At 42.3% G+C, this 21795-nt stretch overlaps 1 protein-coding gene across 1 annotated transcript; it reads left to right on the top strand.

The window, feature by feature from the left end:
- Nucleotides 1-126: 126 nt before the first annotated feature.
- Nucleotides 127-21291, top strand: LOC115207531 (dual specificity mitogen-activated protein kinase kinase 6). The gene is made up of 12 exons (XM_029774675.1): nucleotides 127-509; nucleotides 7669-7738; nucleotides 8305-8353; nucleotides 9141-9254; nucleotides 10520-10639; nucleotides 11928-12044; nucleotides 12519-12570; nucleotides 12822-12949; nucleotides 16411-16488; nucleotides 16885-17024; nucleotides 18676-18721; nucleotides 19014-21291. The coding sequence occupies exons 1-12, from the start codon at nucleotides 491-493 to the stop codon at nucleotides 19089-19091; spliced, it is 1011 nt and encodes a 336-aa protein (XP_029630535.1). The 5' UTR covers nucleotides 127-490; the 3' UTR covers nucleotides 19092-21291.
- Nucleotides 21292-21795: the final 504 nt, after the last annotated feature.

Here is a 21795-nt window from a genome sequence, read left to right as displayed (position 1 = left end):
GACTGCAGACTACATATCCCACAACTATGTAAAACACAGGGAGGAAAAACGTCATAACGCATTTGACGCTCGAGCTTTCGGATGTCAGATTGATCGAGTTGGTTTTGCATAGCTCGGTGCCCCGGGCGAACAGAGTTTACTCATTTTAGACCATTCCATTGGTCCTGATGAAGATCTCCACACACCCAGGGCACCGGGCTATGCAAAACTAATCCGTCCACTTCTTCGCTATCTAAAAAGTGTAACGTTTGGTATTGTAACGTTATCGAGTTAAATTCGCCGGCATTCATATGTCCATTCGGTTTATAACTTTTTTTTAAAAACAAGAAGCCCTGCGACACGGAGACAAACTAACGCAACATGCATGAAGATTGAAACAGACTTGCATCGTAGTTGCAGGACAAGCCGCAGCTTCTGAGCGGGGTAGATGCAGGGAGGGAGGGAGTAAAAAAAGTCTTTGTGCTTCCCCTCGTCAAAGCAAAGGGGGGAAATGTCTCTTTCTAAAGGAGGTAAGAATTCTAACAATAATGTTAATTGTGCAACAAGAATGAATCTGACAAAGATGCATTGCTGGAAGTCAGGGTATTGCGTCATTGCATTATTGACGTTTTTTAAAATCAGTTCGTTTCCGGCTTAACCAAACGTTAGGGTCTGCCCTTGTACAAAGTTGCTAGCTAACTTCAGCTAGCTACAGTACAAGTTGTACTGTGGTGCCTGATTGCATTTCTCTGTAACCTGGCTAGAAACCATAACATCTATGCGGATTCCCCGGGGTTGGTTGTTTCCTGTCAATTCCTGGAAATTTACACAATTGTTTGTGAACACGCGATAACGTTGCTAACGTTAGTTAGGCTACTTGGGGCTGCAAGTTGCAACTGTTGCTTGTTAGTTAGCTACCTACCTAGCGAGCTAACGTTACCTATAGCATTGTCTATTCGACCAAACGAAAAGTGCGTAGCTAGCCACACCGGTATCGATGTAACGTTAGCTATATCGCGGGCGTTATTTTATTGGGAGCACGCATGCCATGCCTCGCGACTTGTGGGTTGATGGGAAACATGAGTCATGTATTTTTTTCCGACAGCGTTACTTGGTCTAATATTACCGTGTGAGTGTTCATGTCGTCTCTCACGCATTCTTGCAATAGTTGTCCACTTGTATTTGTCTCGCATATTTTCTACAAATGCCTGATCTATCATACAGTTGGTCTCCCTCTGACACAAGGTGATGTGTAGCTAGCTAGCAACAAGCAATGTTGAATAAAAAACACCTGGTGGAGAATAAATCAAGGCCCTCCTACGTCACACATGGGGACATTATGTTGTTGATGATGTGATATTATGCAACACCATCGTTTCCCGAACTCTGTCCTGGGGATCCCAAGGGGTGCACATGTTGGTTTTTGCCCTAACACTATCGTTACACAGCTGATTCAAAATATCAACTGATTATCAAGCATCCATTGTTTGAATCAGCTGTGTGGTGCTAGGGCAAACCAAAACGTGCCCCCCTTGAAGTCCCCAGCACCAATTTGGGAAGTGCTGATCTACACAATCCTACTGGCATTACCAGCAGGATTGTGAGAGGCCTGCTCACTGACTATTATGCTATGACAGGCAGCCCCTCTATAGCCTAGCTACCTGACTGCATGTGTTGACTTGTACTTCCAGTGACTTCTGCAACCTGTGGTTGTAAAGCTGCTACACTGTTGTGCTATGCTGACGTTATTGGTGCTCACCTTTATTTCAGGAGCAGCAACGGCCTGTTTGCTGATAGTAAAAGTGTAGGATGAGCCCAGGGTTTTCCATTGTGTATGGACTTTTCTTGACCGCTGTAGCCAGTTTCACTTTGTTTAAGGTATTGGGTGGAGTAGGCTTAAGTGCTTTGCTATGCTTGTTTGTTCATTTCAAGTTGCTGTTGCTTAAGGAGGTTTTACAACAAAATAATGCACTCTTCTAAAACGGTGTTTACCCTGCCCACACAAGAAATGTCAGCTGCAATGTGAGACTTTTTCAAGCACCCCATTTTTGTTTTGTTTTACATTGACCTTTTAGTAATTTAGCAGACGCTCTTATCCAGACTGACTTACAGACAGTGCTAGGCTTTAGCACAGTGGGTTAACACGGTCTGACCGGTGTGCCTTCTGACTGGCAGCCAGTCCCATCCTGGACATAGATTAAGCCTAGTTCTGGATTAAAAATACATCTCAATGGTTTATCTCCATTGAAAGTGCGTTGTAGTCCAGGACTAGGTTTAGAGGTAAACTTATTTAGTATTTTATTCGTATCCCCATTAGCTGTTGCTAAAGAAGCAGCTACTCTTCCTGGGGTCCACAAAAAACATGACATAATCCCAGAACGTCAATAGACAAGAACAGCTCAACTACACATCTTAAATAACAATAGAACCCTAAAAAGATCCTAATGACAGTTACACACGTTACTGAGTTACCCACACATCAGTACATGTACCTATGCCCAATAATTATTTGGGTCAGACAGGGGAGAGGCATTGTGATGTGTTGTTTTATTCAGTTTTTTTTAAGCTAACTTTGCTGTTTGCTTGAGTCATTTGAGATGGACATGAGTTCCACACAGCAATAACGGGCCGATTTCGACAACAACTAAGAACGGTGAAGCACAAGGCTAAACTTCTCTGCTGTTTTGGTCCCGTACCTACCACGTTGTAGCAGTGTGACGTGAACCCGTGCACATGCACAGAAACTCAGTGAGAGAGAGAGAGAGCACTGCTGCTTGTCCAGAGTGAAAAATAACCTGTTACTTGGTAGCTTCCTCGTTGCCGGTATAAGCGGGTCGATGGCGGCTGTGATGGTGGCTCGTGACCCGGCTATTCACGCCGTCATCCAATGGGCTGTCCAAGAATTCTGAGTATTCATCTTCACACAGAAGATATAGCATACCTTGTGCAGGAGTCTTCAAACCAGTGCAGCTGTCTGACTAAAGCCGGGTGGGGTTGTTTTCCTGTAGAAGCTAGTGAATCACCTGTAACATGATATGCACACACACCACAGCTACGGCTGTAGCTAGATTAGTCAGCATCAATTATTTCATTTTACCGCCTAGGCCTATAGGCTATTTCTGTGCATGGTTCAGGCCGTTGAGGGAATGCTTCCTTGGAAATCTGCTCTATTGCTCGAGTTGTCATGTCCGATGGCGGCGTCCAAGCTCAAGAATCGATGGCTGACGTGCGCATTCATTCCATCTTGTGAATTGAATGAGAAATGAAGTTGATTTTGGTTACATATGGCCTTGACTATACACAACACTGGTTATTTTACAACGCTTTACAACACGCTCTGTAACAGGTAGAATGTCACATTGACCCGATGCTGATGGCAAAGCAACGCGTATAGACAGTGGGCTTACACTCCACTATAACCAAAGGGTTGTAGTGCAGTAAGCTTATTAGGCTGGGTTTAGGGTTCAGGTGGATGTAAAAGGGGTTCAGAAAGCTGGAGGAGAGCTATGCCCAATGACATCATGCTTCCCAAAGGATCTCGTGACAGCTATTCAGAAAGGATGTCTTGTTTGGTTGGGAGTCATCCTCTCTTGCCTGGACACTGCCCTGACCCCCGAACCCTGAGGAAGTTAACACAGTGAACATCGTCCATATGGGCTACCATTTGTAACATGAGAACTTCTAACTTGGTTTTGTCGACGTCAGACATTCCCACAAAGAAAGTGTTGGATACGGCATAGTCCCATGCCTGAAATGCTTAGAGTTGTAGGATTTTTAATAGCTCCTTCATTGATATGAGGCCTGATGTGGGCCTAGCTGTCAACTAGTCAAATACGTGACCTCAGACGCTGAAGGTATACTGTATGTCAGGGAGTTCAGCTGAAATAGAGTGCCACGTAAGATCCGTTCCTGCCATGCATTTTAGCTATGCATTACGAGCTAACGGCAGTATTTAGCCAAAGTAAATAGTTTCTTGCCATGCTTAAAACAATGTTGGGCTGTGGATCAGCTTTAATATTGCAGATTGTGGCTTCTAACAATGTAATTGTCTGCATCATTTCCAATCCCCCATATATATATTTATATATCCAAATGCATTTCAATTGACTGATTTCCTTACTGTAATTCAGTAACCTCAATGAAATTGTTGTAAATGAGAACTTGTTCTCAACTAGCCTACCTGGTTAAATAAAGGTGAAATAAAAAAAACAGCCTGGAGGTGTGTTGGGTCATTGTCCTGTTGGAAAAACAAATGATTGTCCCACTAAGTGCAAACCAGATGGGATGGAGTATCGCTGCAGAATGTTTTGGTAGCCATGCTGGTTAAGTGTGCCTTGAATTCTAAATAAATCACTGACAGTGTCACCAGCAAAGCACTATCACACCTCCTCCGTGCTTCACGGTGGGAACCACACATGCGGAGATCATCTCACAAAGACATGGCGGTTGGAACCAAAAATCTCAAATTTGGTTTCCACCTGTCTAATGTCCATTGCTCGTGTTTCTTGGCCCAAGCAAGTCTCTTCTTGTTGATGTCCTTTAGTAGTGGTTTCTTTGCAGCAATTCGACCATGAAGGCCTGATTCACGCAGTCTCTGAACAGTTGATGTTGAGATGTGTCTGTTACTTGAACTCTCTGAAGCATTTATTTGGGCTGCAATCTGATGTGCAGTTAACTCTAATGAACTTATCCTCTGCAGCAGAGGTAACTCTGGGTCTTCCTTTCATGTGGCGGTCCTAATGAGAGCCAGTTTCATCATAGTGCTTGATGGTTTTTGCGACTGCACTTAAAGAAACTTTAGAAGTTCTTGAAATTTTACGGATTGACTGACCTTCATGTCTTAAAGTAATGATGGACTGTAATTTCTTTTTGCTTATTTGAACGGTTCTTGTCATAGTATGGACTTAGCCCTATTTGGTAAAATACCATCTTCTGTATACCACCCCTACCTTGTCACCACACAACTGATTGGCTCAAACGCATAAAGAAGGAAAGCAATTCCACATTCACTTTTATCAAGGCACACCTGTGTATTGAAATTAATTCCAGGTGACTACCTCATGAAGCTGGTTGACAGAATGCAAAGGGTGGCTATTTTGAAGAATCTCAAACAACACTTTTTAACACTTTTTTTGTTTGTTGGTTACTACATGATTCCATGTGTGTTATTTCATAGTTTTGATGTCTTCATTATTATTCTACAATGTAGAAAATAGTGAAAATAAAGTGTGGAATTTGTAGGTGTCAACTTTTGACTGATACTGCGTGTGTATATATAACAATTGTATTGGTTGCAAAAATGTTATATAATTTTAATTTGAAAAATACAAAGTTTTGAATCCGGCATCGTTTTGTGAATCCTTACCTTCTCCCCTTTCCACTTGCCGCCTCCATTTTTGCAGTGATGCTGCAATCAGTTGGTTGTAATTTTGAATACGGCAGACATTTCCATGTTTTGTTAACAATTCCACCAGTCCTATTTATATCATTTACAAAGATTAAACCATTTTTAAACCTATTTTTCAAAAACGTTATTTTTTGTTGTTGAGTTTAACAATATTTGTTTAATCCACCAGAAAATACTGAACAAATATTAAACTGAATTTTCAACCAGCTTTCTATGGCTTGTTTTAAATATAGTGATATTTTGGAGATTCCATTTCAAATAACCAAAAGTGAATGAAGGGAAAAAGGCAATTTCTTGCCATGCTACTTCAGTTGGGACAACGGCTGTTTTTATACTGTTGTTCTAGGTCATTTTAAGAAGGTTTTGAATGCTCTTTTTTTAGCTTGACGGAGGAAATGAACATCTATTTTTACTCTGCTGGGTGCATGTGAGCATAGCACAAGTCAATGAATCTCCCCTCACTGTATTTCACTGGGAAGTCAATGAATCGTACTGGGAAGCTGGACGTCTGCAGTGGCTCATCTGAGAGCATGAGATGCTACCTGTCCAGTCTATACGAACTTGCTTTCATTCGGATTTGTAGGTTATTTGCTAACATTTAGCCTCCTGTGTATGTACTGCAGATAATCCACCCACGATTAGGCTGCACTGTATTACCCGGCCAACACAGTATACCCAACCTAAATGCTTCACTTGCAACATTGCAAAACGTTGCACTGCCTTTATGAATGGTGTCTCTGCTCTCTGCAGCCTCATTTCCAGTTGTTCGTGGTACAGAGAGCCAATGTAAGCTTTAAACAGCAAGTGGTGTTTAAGTGTCTGGTTACCTCTGAGCCAATGTACACTATATATACAAAAGTATGTGGAAATACATTAGTGCAACACATTCGGCAGAAATAGCTTAATTCATCAGCCACACAAGTAAATGAGCATATTATTTAAAAGCTATAGCTTTTCCATTGTAAGCTCATTTACTTGTGTGACTGATTGCCAAATAGTGTTGCACTTCTATTGTCATCTGATGAATTAAGCTATTTCTTCCAAATGTGTTGCACTAATGTATTTTCTGTGAAGGTAAACTATATTTTTATGCCCCTGATCACTACTGAAGCAAAATAATGTGTGTGTGTTTTTAGCAAAAACGATACATGGCCATCATATTTCTAATGTTTATCATAGAAAGAATGTCGCCAGCTACATTTCCTGATGTTTTGCCGGAAGCTAATCGTGCATATCACCAGAGAAAAGTAGTCTACACCGAGAAAAGTAAAACAGAGAATCAGTCCAGAGTGCTGTCTGCTGATAGAATGTCTGTTTTGTGAATTCTCATCTGAGTGAAGTGCAGCTGAAGCACAAAATTAGTCTTGGGGGAGAAAAACATTTAAACCAGCATTTTACAAAACGCAGCAAGATTTTTCTTTTGCGTTTTCATTTTTTGTCTGCGTGAAAACACAGAATTCTGCATTTAATGGGACCTCTGCAAATGTACCTGCCAATAGCTGGCAGAAATCAACCTGCCTCAGGCCCTGGATGAGAGCAGGTCCTAAATATCTTTCTGCTGTATCACTCCCACTCATCCAATGTTGTGCAGATCAGGAGAGGAGAAAAGGGTCCATGTTTAGACTATTGAGGCGCAGTCCTCGTCTGAATCCCACGTTCCTTCAGTTGGGGTTGTTGTTTTACACCAGCATGGCCCCGTTGCCCTAGCCTGGATGAGAAGTCCCCACTTGTTGCTTGTGAACAGTGTTTATGAATGCACTGTAGTGTGCATTTCACACAGGGAGAGGTCTCTGGTCTCCATTGTGTAGGCAGCAGCAGACCTACTGCAGGAGCTAACATGAGTCACTGTTCAGTGGCTATTCTTCTGATTATGGTTGAGACTTTGGTTCGGACAAACCAAAGCGGTTAAATTACTGCTTGTATAACAATAGTGTTAGACAAAACAAAGGGTTAATGAGTGAGGTAATCTGTTTCTGCTTTCTCGCTCTCTGTGTCATCGTTCCGATTTTATGACCGAGTCATTCACCTGTTTCCTATTGTTCAGCAATCTCTGGGTAGATAACAAATGGAGCTGTACAGTCAGTAACACGTTACAGTACAAGTCGGAAGTCCACACCAAAAACAGAACAGCTACCCCACTGAAAATCAAAACCAAGCATTCTCACAACACAAGGTTCAACTTCTCTGTTCTGGTTTATTGAAAGTGAAAATTGACAGGTCATGGTACAGATGAGTTTTCTGAAAGAACTAGGCTGATCTCTCCTCTCCCCATCCTCTCATAGGGAAGAAGAAGAACCCAGGCCTCAAGCTCTCCAAAGAGGTCTTTGATCAGCCCCCACCTGCAGCTGCAGCGTAAGGCTTCTTCTCTGTCATTGGTTGGCCGGATTCCAGGTTGTCTTTTTCGTGGTCACGCTGTGCATCTCAGAAGACTGCTATATCATATTAACGTGGTTCCTGAGATGGTAGGCTAAACACTTCTCCAGATATTGAGATCTCATCATCTGTGCAGCACGACTCCAAAAAAGATACCCTGGAAATTAGCCACTGCTGTGTGTTTGTCACAAACGTGATGATGACCTCTGTGCAGATTGTTTGTTTTAATTTCTTAATAATGATGAAGAGAGAAACCGCTGATGCCAGAGAGAAGCTAACAAAAGAAACAGGGAGAGCGTACTGAAGAGGTAGCTGTACAGTAATAGATGATGAGGTTATGGTTTTATATGCTCATGTGATCACCCGAATCTCCTCTTTCACACCCTGAACTCTACCACCCAGGTTTCACATAGCATCTTGTCAAAGTACAGTCATACAGTGTGACGTTCAATGAGAAAGAGCATTAGTTGTTGGTGTTTGATATCGATGTCACATTTTTAAAGGAATGCATGGTATTAATCCCACTACCTTTCCTCTCTCTTCAGCCCCCCTCGAGATCTGGATTCCAAAGCCTGTGTTACCATTGGAGAAAAGGTGGGGAAGGGAAGAACGTTGTGTTCAGGCTGTAGTCCTTCACTTTCTGTCACCTTTTGTGGTTTTACTCGGGTCATGTTCATTAGACACCAAACGGACGAAAACGGACTGAAACAGGGATGGACTGCTTGGGGTGTATTCATTACGCCGATTCTGTTGGAAAATGTTTCTTAAACGGAATGGGGACGGACCTGAATTTGTCCAATAGAAACTCATGTTTTGTAACTTTGGACTAATGTTTACACCCCTGGACTTGTCCTATAAGAAGCACTTAGTTTAGTTTTGCGTTGCTAAGCTTTTTGAAAATGTTTTCTGTTGCATGTCCTAATGAACACGACCTTAGCGTTTTCTCTAATGCATTTACTGGGCGATTTTGATGTGACTGAGACTTTTCTCACACTGTGCATCTCAGACAAACGTGACGATCTCCTCTGTGCAGATGATGTATTTGTTTTAATTTCTGAATAATCCTGATGAAACAAACCACTGATGCCAGAGAAACAGAACAAAAAGACAGGGAGAGTGTTGAAGAGGGTTGTACTGTAGTCAACGACAAGTATATGGTTGTGGTGTCAAAATGGTGATGTCATTACCTGACTCAGAAATCCAAAACTATACCACCCAGCTTTACCTGGACTTGTCCAATAAGAAGTCTTTTATTTTTGTTTTCTGATGGGTCCTAATGAACACGACTCTGGGGTTTTCTCTTTTGCATGTATTGGTTGAACTTGCTGTGATTGGCTGATAGACCTCTTTCCCCCTCCACTGTGTTTCTCTCTCTGGCCAGAACTTTGTTGTGAAGGCAGATGACTTGGAGCAGATTGGGGAGCTGGGTAGAGGAGCGTATGGTGTGGTGGACAAGATGAGACATGTGCCCAGTGGGCTTATCATGGCCGTCAAGGTGGGTGGAGTGCTCCAGTTGGCTCCAGGGTCCATGTTAAATGAGCCAACGTTATGGAACGTTGCACATAGAAATGCCATGAATAGAGACAAAACAATTCCTTATTCTACATGTCAGAGGCATGTTTGTTCTACATAGCATATTTGTATCTGAATGTTTCAAAATATTGCGTTCTACTGAAACAGACATTTTAGATTTCTGTACAGTGCATTCGGAAAGTATTCAGACCCCTTGATGTAAACAAGGCATTTCAGTTTTGTTTTAAAAAAAAAAAGAAGTTTTTTTTTACATTTTCGAAAATGTCTTAACCAGTTTTTGCTTTGTCATTATGGGGTATTATGGGGTATTGTGTCTAGGTTGGTGGGGTGGGGGGATATTGAATACATTTTAGAATAAGGCTGTAACGTAACGAAATGTGAAAAAGTCAAGGGTTCTGAATACTTTCCGACGGCACTTAATCAGAGATGTTTATTTGATAATATTGGATGTTTTCAAAAGTCAAAACAGACATTTTCTATTTACATATCTGAGATGTTTATTAAATAAGTGTACGTGTCACATTTAAAGACAAGCCACACAGCTCTATCTCAACGTCAACACTCCTGACCAACACAGACCTGTGTTGTTTTGACAACTCCCATGGTCATTTTGGGCTCGCGAGTGGCACAGCGGTCTAAGACACTGCATCTCAGTGCTAGAGGTGTCACTACAGACCCTGGTTCGATTCCAGGCTGTATCACAACCGGCCGTGATTGGGAGTCCCATAGGGTGGCGCACAATTGGGCCAGCGTTGTCCAGGTTAGGGTTTGGCTGGGGTAGGCCGTCATTGTAAATAAGAATTTGTTCTAAACTTACTTGCCTAGGTAAATAAAGGTTAAATATGTTTTACTTTTTTTTTTATTGTCAAGCCAAATGTGACAATGAATGACCTCTGTGCAGATGATGTATTTGTTTTAATTTCTGAATAATCCTGATGAAAGAAACCACTGATGCCAGAGAGAAACTAAACAGGTAGTTTAAAAGTAATGGATGAGGTTATGGTGTCGTATGCAGATGTCATACCAAATGTAAAGTTTATTTTCACTGTGAAGTCAATCTTTAACAAGTGAGCCCTTAACTATATTTAATTTAAACACAAATACAAAATAGATACATTATGGAAGAGCTAATTAGTATTCCTGTGAGTCTTCCATTCAAATTGCCGTGGTCTGAGCCAAAGGGCTTTGTTCCTTCTAGTGATTGTATTTCTGTGACTGCCCCCCCAGAGGATCCGGGCCACAGTGAACACCCTGGAGCAGAAGAGACTGCTGATGGACCTGGACATCTCCATGAGGACCGTGGACTGCTTCTTCACGGTCACCTTCTACGGCGCTCTCTTCAGAGAGGTCAGCTCTCAGCACCACATCTGTAGCACAGCCTGGGTTTGCCTGGACACTGTCACTCAGCACCACATCTGACTGGGTTTACACAGGCAGCCCAATTATTGTATTTTGCCCATTTATTGGCAAAAGTTCTGATTTGTTCAAAATACCAATTATTGGCCAAAAATCTGAATTGGGTTACTTGTGTAAACAGCCATAGACGGCACACCGTCACATTCGCTCTTAGTTTGCCAAATTAAGATGGAGTTATCTGGACTTTATTTTAATTGGTTTAAAAAAAAAACTGTCCTTGTCTCATTCTCTTCATCAACTGGTTGGAAAAGACTTAACAGGTTGTTACGTTCCCCAGCAAGAAAACCAAAAATTGTCACTCAAACCGAAAGGGGCACCAAGAGTCACTGAGAACAACCAAAAGGAAACGGGTGGAGTTTTAGGAGGGGTTCTGAAGGACACTCATAGGGGTGTCCACTGAAAGTTGACTAGCACCAACAACTGGGACCTAAAAGACACCCACCATGAGACACACTATATTTGCCCAAGAGGAGGCAAACAAAATTACCAAACTTAAAAGACAGGAAGCAAACCAAAAAAGGTGGAACAAAACTAAATCAGGGAAGACCAGATAAAGGATTGTTATTCTAGAATGATGGGGGGAACCAGCACAGGTGTAACACATGCTGACTAACGAGATGGGGGGGAACCAGCACAGGTGTAACACATGCTGACTAACGAGATGGGGGGAACCAGCACAGGTGTAACACATGCTGACTAACGAGATGGGGGGGAACCAGCACAGGTGTAACACATGCTGACTAACGAAATGGGGGGGAACCAGCACAGGTGTAACACATGCTGACTAACGAAATGGGGGGGAACCAGCACAGGTGTAACACATGCTGACTAACGAGATGACACCAGTCAGTGCGTCCTACGTGCTAAAAGTCCAACCTCAAAACATAAATGGAAAAACCAAACCTGTGAAAACAACATTATGGTGGAAGCCCGTGGCTAGGCTGGCTTTCACTTGGCCACATCTTTCTGCCCTCAAATACATTTTCAATTCAGTTGAGTTTTCAAATTACGATTAAAAGTAGTCTCTGTATTAGTCATGGAAGGACTTATTTGCTTTTCTTTGTGTGTCACACTGACCTCTGTGCAGATGATGTATTTTGTTTTAATTTCTGAATAATCCTGATGAAAGAAACCACTGATGCCAGAGAGAGAAAAACAAACAGGCTGAGTATTTAAAGAGGTAGTTCTATAGTAATAGGTGTTGTCTCTGCGTTGCCAGGGTGACGTGTGGATCTGCATGGAGCTGATGGACACGTCTCTGGATAAGTTCTACAAGCAGGTGATAGATAAAGGCATGACCATCCCTGAAGACATCCTGGGGAAGATCACTGTAGCGGTGAGTGGACACCTGGGTCGTGTTCATCAGGGCACACAATGAAGATCATTTAAAAAAAACGATTTGCAATGGAAAACAAATGAGTTTCTTATTGGTCCAGGTAGGCCCTCCCTGTTTCAGTTTTTATTCTGTTTGGTGCCTAATGAGCACAACCTGCAGGGTTACTGAATAATGCTTATAGCTACAGTATAACGTCACACTGACCTCTGTGCAGATGATGTATTTGTTTTAATTTCTGAATAATCCTGATGAAAGAAACCACTGATGCCAGAGAAACAGAACAAAACAACATGGATAATACTGAAGTACACGGTCCTATTGATATGATTTATATTGTCATCTGTAAAAGGTGTCCACACCAGCTTGTTGTGATGCTGTATAAGGAACAGTCACACAGCTACTCCTGTTCCCTCAGGTTATCTGGAATGATGTCATTAAAATGCAGTGTGTAACTGCTTCTGTTTCTCTCTCCAGATCGTCAAGGCTTTGGAGCATCTGCATAACAAACTTTCAGTGATACACCGAGGTAAATGAAGGATATGATTTTGTTAGCCTGCTGAGCTAAAGCCAAGGCAAACAGCTTGGGGAGCTGGGAGCTAACAAGTCTTCATGTCTTGGGCACGGTTACTCATCACTCGATCATCTCCTTTACTCATGTTGATCTGAAATGGTCCTTTGTTTTATTTGTATTTTTTTGCCCTCCGCCACAGTTGTTGGGACAACTATTCCTTATTATGAAAAATATTCTTTATTTTTTAAAATCTGACCTTTGTGCAGATGTGAAACCGTCCAACGTGCTGATCAACACACAGGGCCAGGTGAAGATGTGTGACTTTGGCATCAGCGGCCACCTGGTGGACTCTATGGCCAAGACCATGGATGCCGGCTGCAAGCCCTACATGGCGGTGAGTAGGAATGGGGAGAGAGAGAGAGAGAGAGAGAGAGAGGTGGGGGAGCTCTGACACCTTCTTAGCCATGTTCAGTAGCCACCAGGGTTTCTGTTAGCCGGTAATAGACGGCTTTTGGTAAAAAAAAAATTGAAAAGCCAAAAAAATGTAGCTGCCGAGGGACAATTGTCCAGGAGAAGAGAAAATCCTATTGCAAAATAATGCGCTTTAGCCTATTCATTGATGGAAATACCAGTCGACATAAATGCATTTGACCGGTCATGCTTACAGTGCATCCTTATTTAAAAATGGATTTAATTCATTTATTTTTCTAATGACAAATCGAAAACAAGTTTTTAGAAATGTTTGCAAATGTATTACAAATAGAAATACCTTATTTACATAAGCTTTCAGACCCTTTGCTATGAGACTCGAAATTGAGCTCAGGTGCATCCTGTTTCCATTGATCATCCTTGAGATGTTTCTACAACTTGATTGGAGTCCACTTGTGGTAAATTGTGTTTCCCATATGCAACGGTATGTGTATGCTTCAGTGCGTCACACACCACTTTGAAATGAGCTGGAGGCAGTATGCATTTTGAAAACATACATGTAATTGTTTGAAACCTGAATGTTTTACTTCATAATATGAGACATGTCTTACCTACCTTCAAAGTAAAATCCGACCATAGAAACGTGGTGGCAATTATTTTATAGACTTCCATATGCCATTGAAACCAGTAGCATATTCAACTTTCTTTCATTGTCCAGTAGCCAAAGGCACAATCCTAGTCATGTTAGCAACCCATGCTAGTTGCATCTTTAGTTCTCCCCTCTTTCTAAATTGTGTGTGTGCGGTGCGATTTGACAATGGTGTTTTCATGCTAATTGCATTATGGAATGAACATCCGCGTATAGTCTACTGCCTTGTGCTCATTGCTGTGCTTATAATGTGAAGAAATAATAGTTTATCGACATTTTAAGTTAATGTTCTGCTCTGTTGCATCAGCCTCGTTATTTTTTTTAATGTAGCCTAGGCCTACTGGTTGTATGAATTTGGGATCCTTCGTCCCACAACTGTCCCAGAATCTGTTTGGAAAAGGCCATTTCTTTCTCGCACAGAACGATAAGCCTACCAATAGAATAGGTCAACTTCTCTGTGATGGGGGTACTAGATTGACATAGGCTAGTGATGTTGCTGTTTGTTACTGGTCTTGTTGGCTGAGGAGAAGGACACGTGACAGCCATTCTAACATCTTCAAAGTGCTCATCAGAATTAGGTCATAAGGATGCACACCGTTGCATCCTGGAGTGGCATGTTCTGTTAAAATGAATAACCATCATGTAAAAGTGACTTCAATGGGTGGACTCCCTAATCAGATTACCCACCCGATGTCTACATTTCGTGAATGCGCACATTTCTCAAATGTCTGTTTAAATTAAAATACTGCCGGTCAAATGTCCTGCGCCACATTTTCTTAAAGGAAACCCTGTTTTAGAGAAGTTTGACACGTAAGAAATAAAATGAAACATCCATATCGAACAAGTTAACCTCTATGGGACCCCTTCCCGTTCTCATCCTGTTAACGGGATTGATTTTGACAACAGCCAGTGGAAAATCAGAGCGCCAAATTTAAAACAGCTAAAATCTCATAATTCCATTTTCTCAATCAACTATTTTACACCATTTTAAAGAAACTTCTTGTTAATCTAACCACATTGTCCGATTTCAAAAAGGCTTTACGGCGAAAGCATAAAATTAGATTATGTTAGGACATTAACTTCACAAACACCACACAGCCATTTTCCAAGCAACTAGATGCATCACAAAAACCCAAAACACAGCTAAATGAAGCACTAACCTTTGACGATCTTCATTAGATGACACTCCTAGGACATTATGTTACACAATACATGCATGTTTTGCTTGATAATGTTCATATTTATATCCAAAAACAGCATTTTTACATTGGCGCGTAATGTTGAGAAATGTTTTCCCTCCAAACCTACCGGTGAATCAGCACAATGAACACACACAGTATGTAAATTCTCATCGTAAACATTGATCAATATATATAGTGTTATGCACAGAATTATAGATACATTTAGGAGAAGTGTAATCACTTTGTCAGATTTCAAAAAAGGTTCACAGCGAACGCACAATTTGCAATAATCTGAGTACAGCCCAGAAGACACCAACAACAAGCAAACAGAAACCTGCCACCTTGGAGTCAATAAAACTAAGAAATTACATTATAAACATTCACTTACCTTTGATTATCTTCATCAGAAGGCACTCGCAGGATCCCAGCTCCACAATAAATGTTCGATAAAGTTCATATTTATTTCCAAATAATCCATTTTGTTTGCGTTAGGTTCACTATCCAAATCCACTACGCGCGTGCTTACTTAGTCCAGACAAAAAGTCAATGTTATACTACAGTTTGTAGAAACATGTCAAACGATGTATAGAATCAATCTTTAGGTTGTTTTTATCATATACCTTGAATAAAATTCCAACCGGACCTATCCGTTCTCTTTAGGAGTGAATATGAACTCAGCTCGCTCCCAAGTCATTGCGCGTGACTTGAGCCCATGCCTTATAATGGGACAGCAGTTCACTACAGCTGGTATTCCCTTCAAATTCACCATAGAATCTTCAAACACTGTTCTAAAGACTGCTGACATCTAGTGGAAGCTTTAGGAAGTGCAAAATTAACCCTAAGTCACTGTATACAGTCAAGGCAATCACTTGAAAAGACTAAAAGCACCAGACTTCCCACTTCCTGCTTGGATTTTTCTCAGGTTTTTGCCTGCCATATGAGTTCTGTTATACTCACAGACACCATTCAAACAGTTTTAGAAACTTCAGAGTGTTTTCTATCCATGCATATTCTAGTTTCTGGGACAGAGTAGTAACCTGTTTAAATTGGGTACGTTTTTCATCCGGCCGTGAAAATACTGCCCCCTAGCCCTAAGAGGTTTAATGTGGTACCTCCTATGTTTTCCATTTTTTGTGCCGACCCTGGTTGCAGCGTAAGGCTTCTTCAGTCATTGGTTGGCCAGATTCCAGGTTCTTTTTCGTGGTCAAGCTGTGCCTCTCAGAAGAATTCTACATCATATTGATGTGGTTCCTGAGATGCTAAACGTGACGATCACCTCTGTGCAGATGATGTATTTGTTTTAATTTCTGAATAATCCTGATGAAAGAAACCACTGATGCCAGAGAGAAACTTAACAGAACAACAGGGAGAGTGTGTTGAACAGCGATAGAGTGAGGAGGAATGGGGAGAGGTGGCTCAACCACAACACGACCCTGGTCTAGTTGTGTTTGGGAGCGCACTGCCTGAATGAAATAGGATTGGTGCTTGTTGTGTTGATGTCGTTGTTATATGTTACAGTGGTATTCTTATCTTATGTGATGACGTTGGTGTCATTATGTAATGGTGTTGATAGTGTTTTCATTCCCTCGGTTTCAGCCGGAACGGATAAACCCCGACCTCAACCAGAAAGGCTACAGCGTCAAGTCAGACATCTGGAGTCTAGGAATCACAATGGTGAGTCACAGACATGATTGGGACCAAATCCTGGATTGAGATCATGTAAACTGTGCATTAATGTCAAATTACATCCATTCATCTCAAATCGGTATTCTACCAGTAACACCCAAACCAATTCTTTCAACAGCAGGGTCATGTTCATTAGGCACCAAACAGAAGAAAATGGGACTGAAACAGAGAGGGGCTACCTGAATTTATGTGATTTGTTTTCTGTTGCAACGTTAGTTTGTAATGGTGTGTCCTAATGAATACAACCTTGGTCTGAGTGATGATTCTACTGTATTGTCCCATGTTTCTTTATGCCAGTAAATACCAGTCTCCATAGTTGAAAGATGAGCTTCTGCCTGCCTCTCTCTGTGGGTTAACAAGCCTCTGTCTGGTCCTCTGCCCCAGATTGAGCTGGCCATTCTGAAGTTCCCCTATGACTCGTGGGGTACACCCTTCCAGCAACTGAAGCAGGTAGTGGATGAGCCCTCTCCACAGCTGCCCTCGGACCGCTTCTCCCCTGAGTTTGTGGACTTCAGCTCCCGGTGGTGAGCCCATCTCTCTCTCCCTGTCTGCATTCCAAATGTCACCATCTTCTCTGTTTAGTACGGATGGGTATGAGAACTCAACGTCAAACCTTTCTTTTTAACCAGAGGTCACCTTTTTCCCCCCAAATACTGTAAAAGTATATGGTGGAATGGTTCCACACTGAAAATATACAGAAACATTAGTGTGAAAAAGACAAGCGTGTTTTCATAAGAATTATTAAGCCTAAAGCTACTAAACCAAACTGATGTTGTGGCTGTATTCATCACTGTGAGCATTGTTCAACGTTAATCCATTTAGAACATTCCAAAGAACAGGCAGAATAAACTAAATGGAACATCTGTAGGCCTATATCGAAAAGATTTTGGTTTGTAACCCTGAAGAAATGTCAACGTTTCAAATGATCACTGGTTGAGAATAACTGTTCCAGATGCACATCACTTCGCACTGGCAACTTTTCTTTCATTTGGAAAAATATTCTGTGTTTTCTTGTTATATTAGATCATGTTTTTGCTCTAAAATAGGTGTCTTGACTGTGAGTGCTCAGGAAATGAACAAGACAAGGCTATGCCATTGCAAAGCCATAGACTTCTACATGCAAGAGCCCCTGCTGAGGTTACTGCCTTTTAGAAGATTGTTTCACCATATAATATAACCAGTTGATATTAGGGTTTCAAGAAATGAATCTTAAATGGCAATTGTTTTATTGAATATATATATATATATATATATTTTAAATCTAATTGTCATGATAAATTTGGCATAGATTGTGTTCTATAAGTAAAAAAATATATATGTATAATATATATTCTCCATTCTGAGTATTACGAGTAAAAATCCTGCGAGTACTCCGGGGGGGGGGGAATAGAAAGCCCATCCCTACTATTTAGTGCACTACCTTTGACCAGGGTTTAGAGCCCTGGTCAAAAGTAGTGCACTGAATAGGGTGTTATTTGGGATGCCGCCTGTCTGGCCTTACTGATGAGGCAGTTGAACCAAACAACACCAGGTGGCACTGCCCTGCTGTCCCCTCCCTGTGGGTCCAGGCCTGGGCACTGCCCTGCTGTCCCCTCCCTGTGGGTCCTGGCCTGGGCACTGCCCTGTTGTCCCCTGCCTGTGGGTCCAGGCCTGGGCACTGCCCTGCTGTCCCATCCCTGTGGGTCCTGGCCTGGGCACTGCCCTGTTGTCCCCTCCCTGTGGGTCCAGGCCTGGGTCCCCTTCAGCCTGTGCATCTCTGACTGCCCAGTGTGAATGCAACCTGGGGGAAAAAGACGACCTGGAAATGAATCCACCTACATTTTTGGGGATGACCCAGTTGTCCTGACCTAGTCCCACCTTGGCCCACTATAAATGTTGTGCTGTAGCTTTCATGTAGGCTTATCTGGTGTAAATGTGTTTTGGTGTACTTAGGGTTGCACAATTACGGCAACCTTCCCAGGTTGGAGGATTCTGCATTTCCTGCTTATTCCTTCCTGATTCTGGGAATCTCCTAACCGGGATATCTGGGAAATCCTGGGATTTTTGGGAAAGTTATCAGAATTTTGTCCTCAAACAGGCTTTGATGTGTTGGGGGCTCTTACTAAAGGTATATTGTAAAAAGTGTCCAGTATTGAGGTATGTTTCTCAGTTCTTTGTTTTGTTTTCTCACTGCAGCTTAAGAAAGAAACCCAACGAGAGACCCGCCTACACAGAATTAATGGTTGGTTTTAGATCCTCATAAGCATTTGTTTAAATCAGTGACCGGTGAATACGTGTTTTGTTGTTGGATTGTAGGCGTTGTTTTTCTCTCTTCATTCACATCGTCTTTGTAAAGGCTCACTTCCTGTCTCCGTTTCCTCTTTGTTATGTGTCCACAAGAGGACAGGCTTACCCAAGTGTTTAGTCAAACCAGGATGATGTATTCTTGTATTTAAATCTTGTGTGTAAATGTGTACTTTCTGTTGGACTACTGTTTATTTTAGGAATTGTTGACTCATGGTGTTTTTTTACAGCAACACCCCTTTTTCACCCTGCATGACTCCAAAGAGACGGACGTAGCCAGCTTTGTCAAGATCATCCTGGCAGACTGACACGCCCCTCCACCCACCAGGGTAGGAGGTAGGCGGGACTTCTCCACCCACCAATCCAAGGCCTTTCAGAAAGCTCACTGGAATTGATCTGCCACACAACTCCAACTTTCTGTCCACCTACCTACTCCTACAGGGTTTCCCCAAAGACTGACTACAGCTCACAGATGCCACGTGGGAAAGCGCTTGTAATATGAACTCAAGATGTTGATGGTGTCCACCCAAACTGGAGATGGTCAACTCGCCCACGGGTCCAACAAACCTTTCCCTCCCTCTACTCCTACAAACTGAACTGAATCAAACTCCTCACTGTACCAGTTTTCTGATTGGACAGTGTCTGTCAGCAGGAAGAAAATCTCTCTTTACACATACTGTATGTCCATCACTCTGAATTACACAGAAAGCGAAAAAGAATTCGGTGAAATGTGTACGTTTCTGTATAATGAATTGAAAAGATATATATTTTTCATTTATGTGTTTTTGTTTTTCTGATACAGTTTGTAATGCTGTATATTTTCATCACATATGAATTTAAGGAAGTGTCTTTACTCTTTCTGAATTGTATCATGAGGGGAAGAGGTGACCTACATTTCTCGTCTCGCCTTCTGGTGATTGGTCAGTAATGGGACGGCAGCTGCTGTCGTCGGGCAGGGTTTTGGGAGGCTCTGGAAGGGTCAGACGAAGTAAGTTTCTTTGTAGGGGGAAGTTCCAAGGTGAAAGCGTGACTGGGGACCCTGGACAAAAGGAATTGCAAGTCCTACCTAGGTCTCTTGCGAGGCATCCGTTATCATCTGACCCTATATACAACCCCCTCACCCCTCTGCCCCGCCCCTTCCTAACCATCGCACCCTTCTCTGTCACCAAGAGGATGTGAACAGTGTATTCTCATATAGTACATGGACTTGTAATTGGGGGAATGATAATTTAACTATCCAGATTATACTGCATCTATCTTCCAGTCCCTCTGGGCCATTTTAAAAGCTGTATTTTCATTATTAATTATGACTATCACTTGGTTTCCTGGATGTGGTTGGGGGCTGCTGTTTTGACCCATTTTAACTTTTTAATTTTACATTTTTCTCAATCTCCTTTTCCCGAGTGCTGGACAGGAACATGTCAGTATCGTGTTTCGTCCCCGAAGCACAGAGAGGTCTACGAAGCCTCATGCCTTACACGTACAGTATGTTAGGGAAAATAATTTATGTGTTGAAGATGTAAATACTATTTGACAAATTTCTCTTTTTAAATGTAACGTTGGCAATGTGGTGGCAGAGTGGACGTGTAGTTGTGTGCTATGTGGCTGATTGATGTGTACTGGTTGGTTTTAATGCAGTCGGGGTGTGAGAGGCAAACGCAGCCCGCTGACTCCTCCTGTAATCATCCGCCTGTTTGATCGATCTGCTGCAGCCACCTCTCAGGTTTCAATGCCCTGCTTTAAGTCAGCGGAGGCGGCCATGTTTATTTCCCCACCATGTTGTACCTCTCTTCAGCGCTGGGTTGTGTTCATTAGGCACCAAACGGAAGAAAACAAACAGTGAGGAACTACCTGGACTTGGTCCGAATAAGAAACGCTAATGTTCGATTCCTCGTTGCAAAACGTTAAACGCTTCCCGTTGCATGCCCCAATGAACGCAACCCTTTATGGTGGAAGACTACTTATGTGTGAGATCATGCTAGGCTGTGAATGGGTACCTGCCATCTAGGCTTGAATCCCAAATCCACCCCCTAATCCCTAGACAATCATCTAGGTCTGAGACCGATTTTGGAGGTATGAGCACTATAACAAGGTGAATCAATCACCATATTGGTTAAAGTTTCCACTCCATACTTTATGGAAGTGCCCTAGGGAGTAGGGAGGCTCTGGGTTGATCTGGAGTTCAACCTTCTGGACTCTGCTATGCAGTGGCCCTCAGGTCTTTGATCAGGACTATGAGAATCCTGCCATGTGACCATCAGTGGTAGTGGTGGCACTTGCCCTTAGTGTTTTTAGGGCATCCTTTTGGACGCACCCTATCTCTTCTTTCTAGGGAACCGGGTGCCATTTCAGACGCAGCCTTGGTCTGTAACTGGTAAGCCTATCTGGTCTTCTCTCAGCCTCTCTGACATACATTGTAGTTGGCTTCTTATCAAAGTTGGTGGATGAGGAGTATTTATAATATGTGAGTAAAGAAGGGAAAGCAAATAAAGAGCTGCTGTGATTTGACCTTTTTTTCTTGTCGGCCATCTTAGAAGTGGGCCACTGTAATCCTCGGAATAGTTCCGTTCCACTTTTTAGTTCCGTAAAGCAGACTAGAGCAGTGAACAACCCATTAGAACGTAGTGTGATGGGCCCATTCACAATGTGTTCATGGCTGTCTAACTGACGGTGTTAGTTCTTTGTGTTACTTTGTAGTTTGTGAAGCTTAAGGATCTAGAAGTGGAGCGGGACTATTCCAATTAGTACAGAGGCTCCTCACAACACATTGATTCCTTATGTGTTGAGAAGATTGAGTAACACAGTGTGGATGGAACTGTACAGGCTGATGACTGGGTGGATGGAACTGTCAGGCTGATGACTGGGTGGATGGAACTGTACAGGCTGATGACAGGGTGGATGGAACTGTACAGGCTGATGACTGGGTGGATGGAACTGTACAGGGTGGAGGATGGAACTGTACAGGCGGATGACTGGGTGGATGGAACTGTCAGGCTGATGACTGGGTGGATG

The sequence above is a fragment of the Salmo trutta genome, chromosome 1 (assembly GCF_901001165.1).
Source record: "Salmo trutta chromosome 1, fSalTru1.1, whole genome shotgun sequence".
Classification (NCBI taxonomy): domain Eukaryota; kingdom Metazoa; phylum Chordata; class Actinopteri; order Salmoniformes; family Salmonidae; genus Salmo; species Salmo trutta.
This window is presented reverse-complemented; position numbering and strand designations above follow the sequence as displayed.

Bases quoted from the DNA above. Each gene is read 5' to 3' on its own strand.
- LOC115207531 (XM_029774675.1), top strand. The intron at 8,354-9,140 runs GTGGGGAAGGGA...CTCTCTGGCCAG, and splicing joins GTGTTACCATTGGAGAAAAG to AACTTTGTTGTGAAGGCAGA. The intron at 18,722-19,013 runs GTTGGTTTTAGA...GTTTTTTTACAG, and splicing joins CCGCCTACACAGAATTAATG to CAACACCCCTTTTTCACCCT.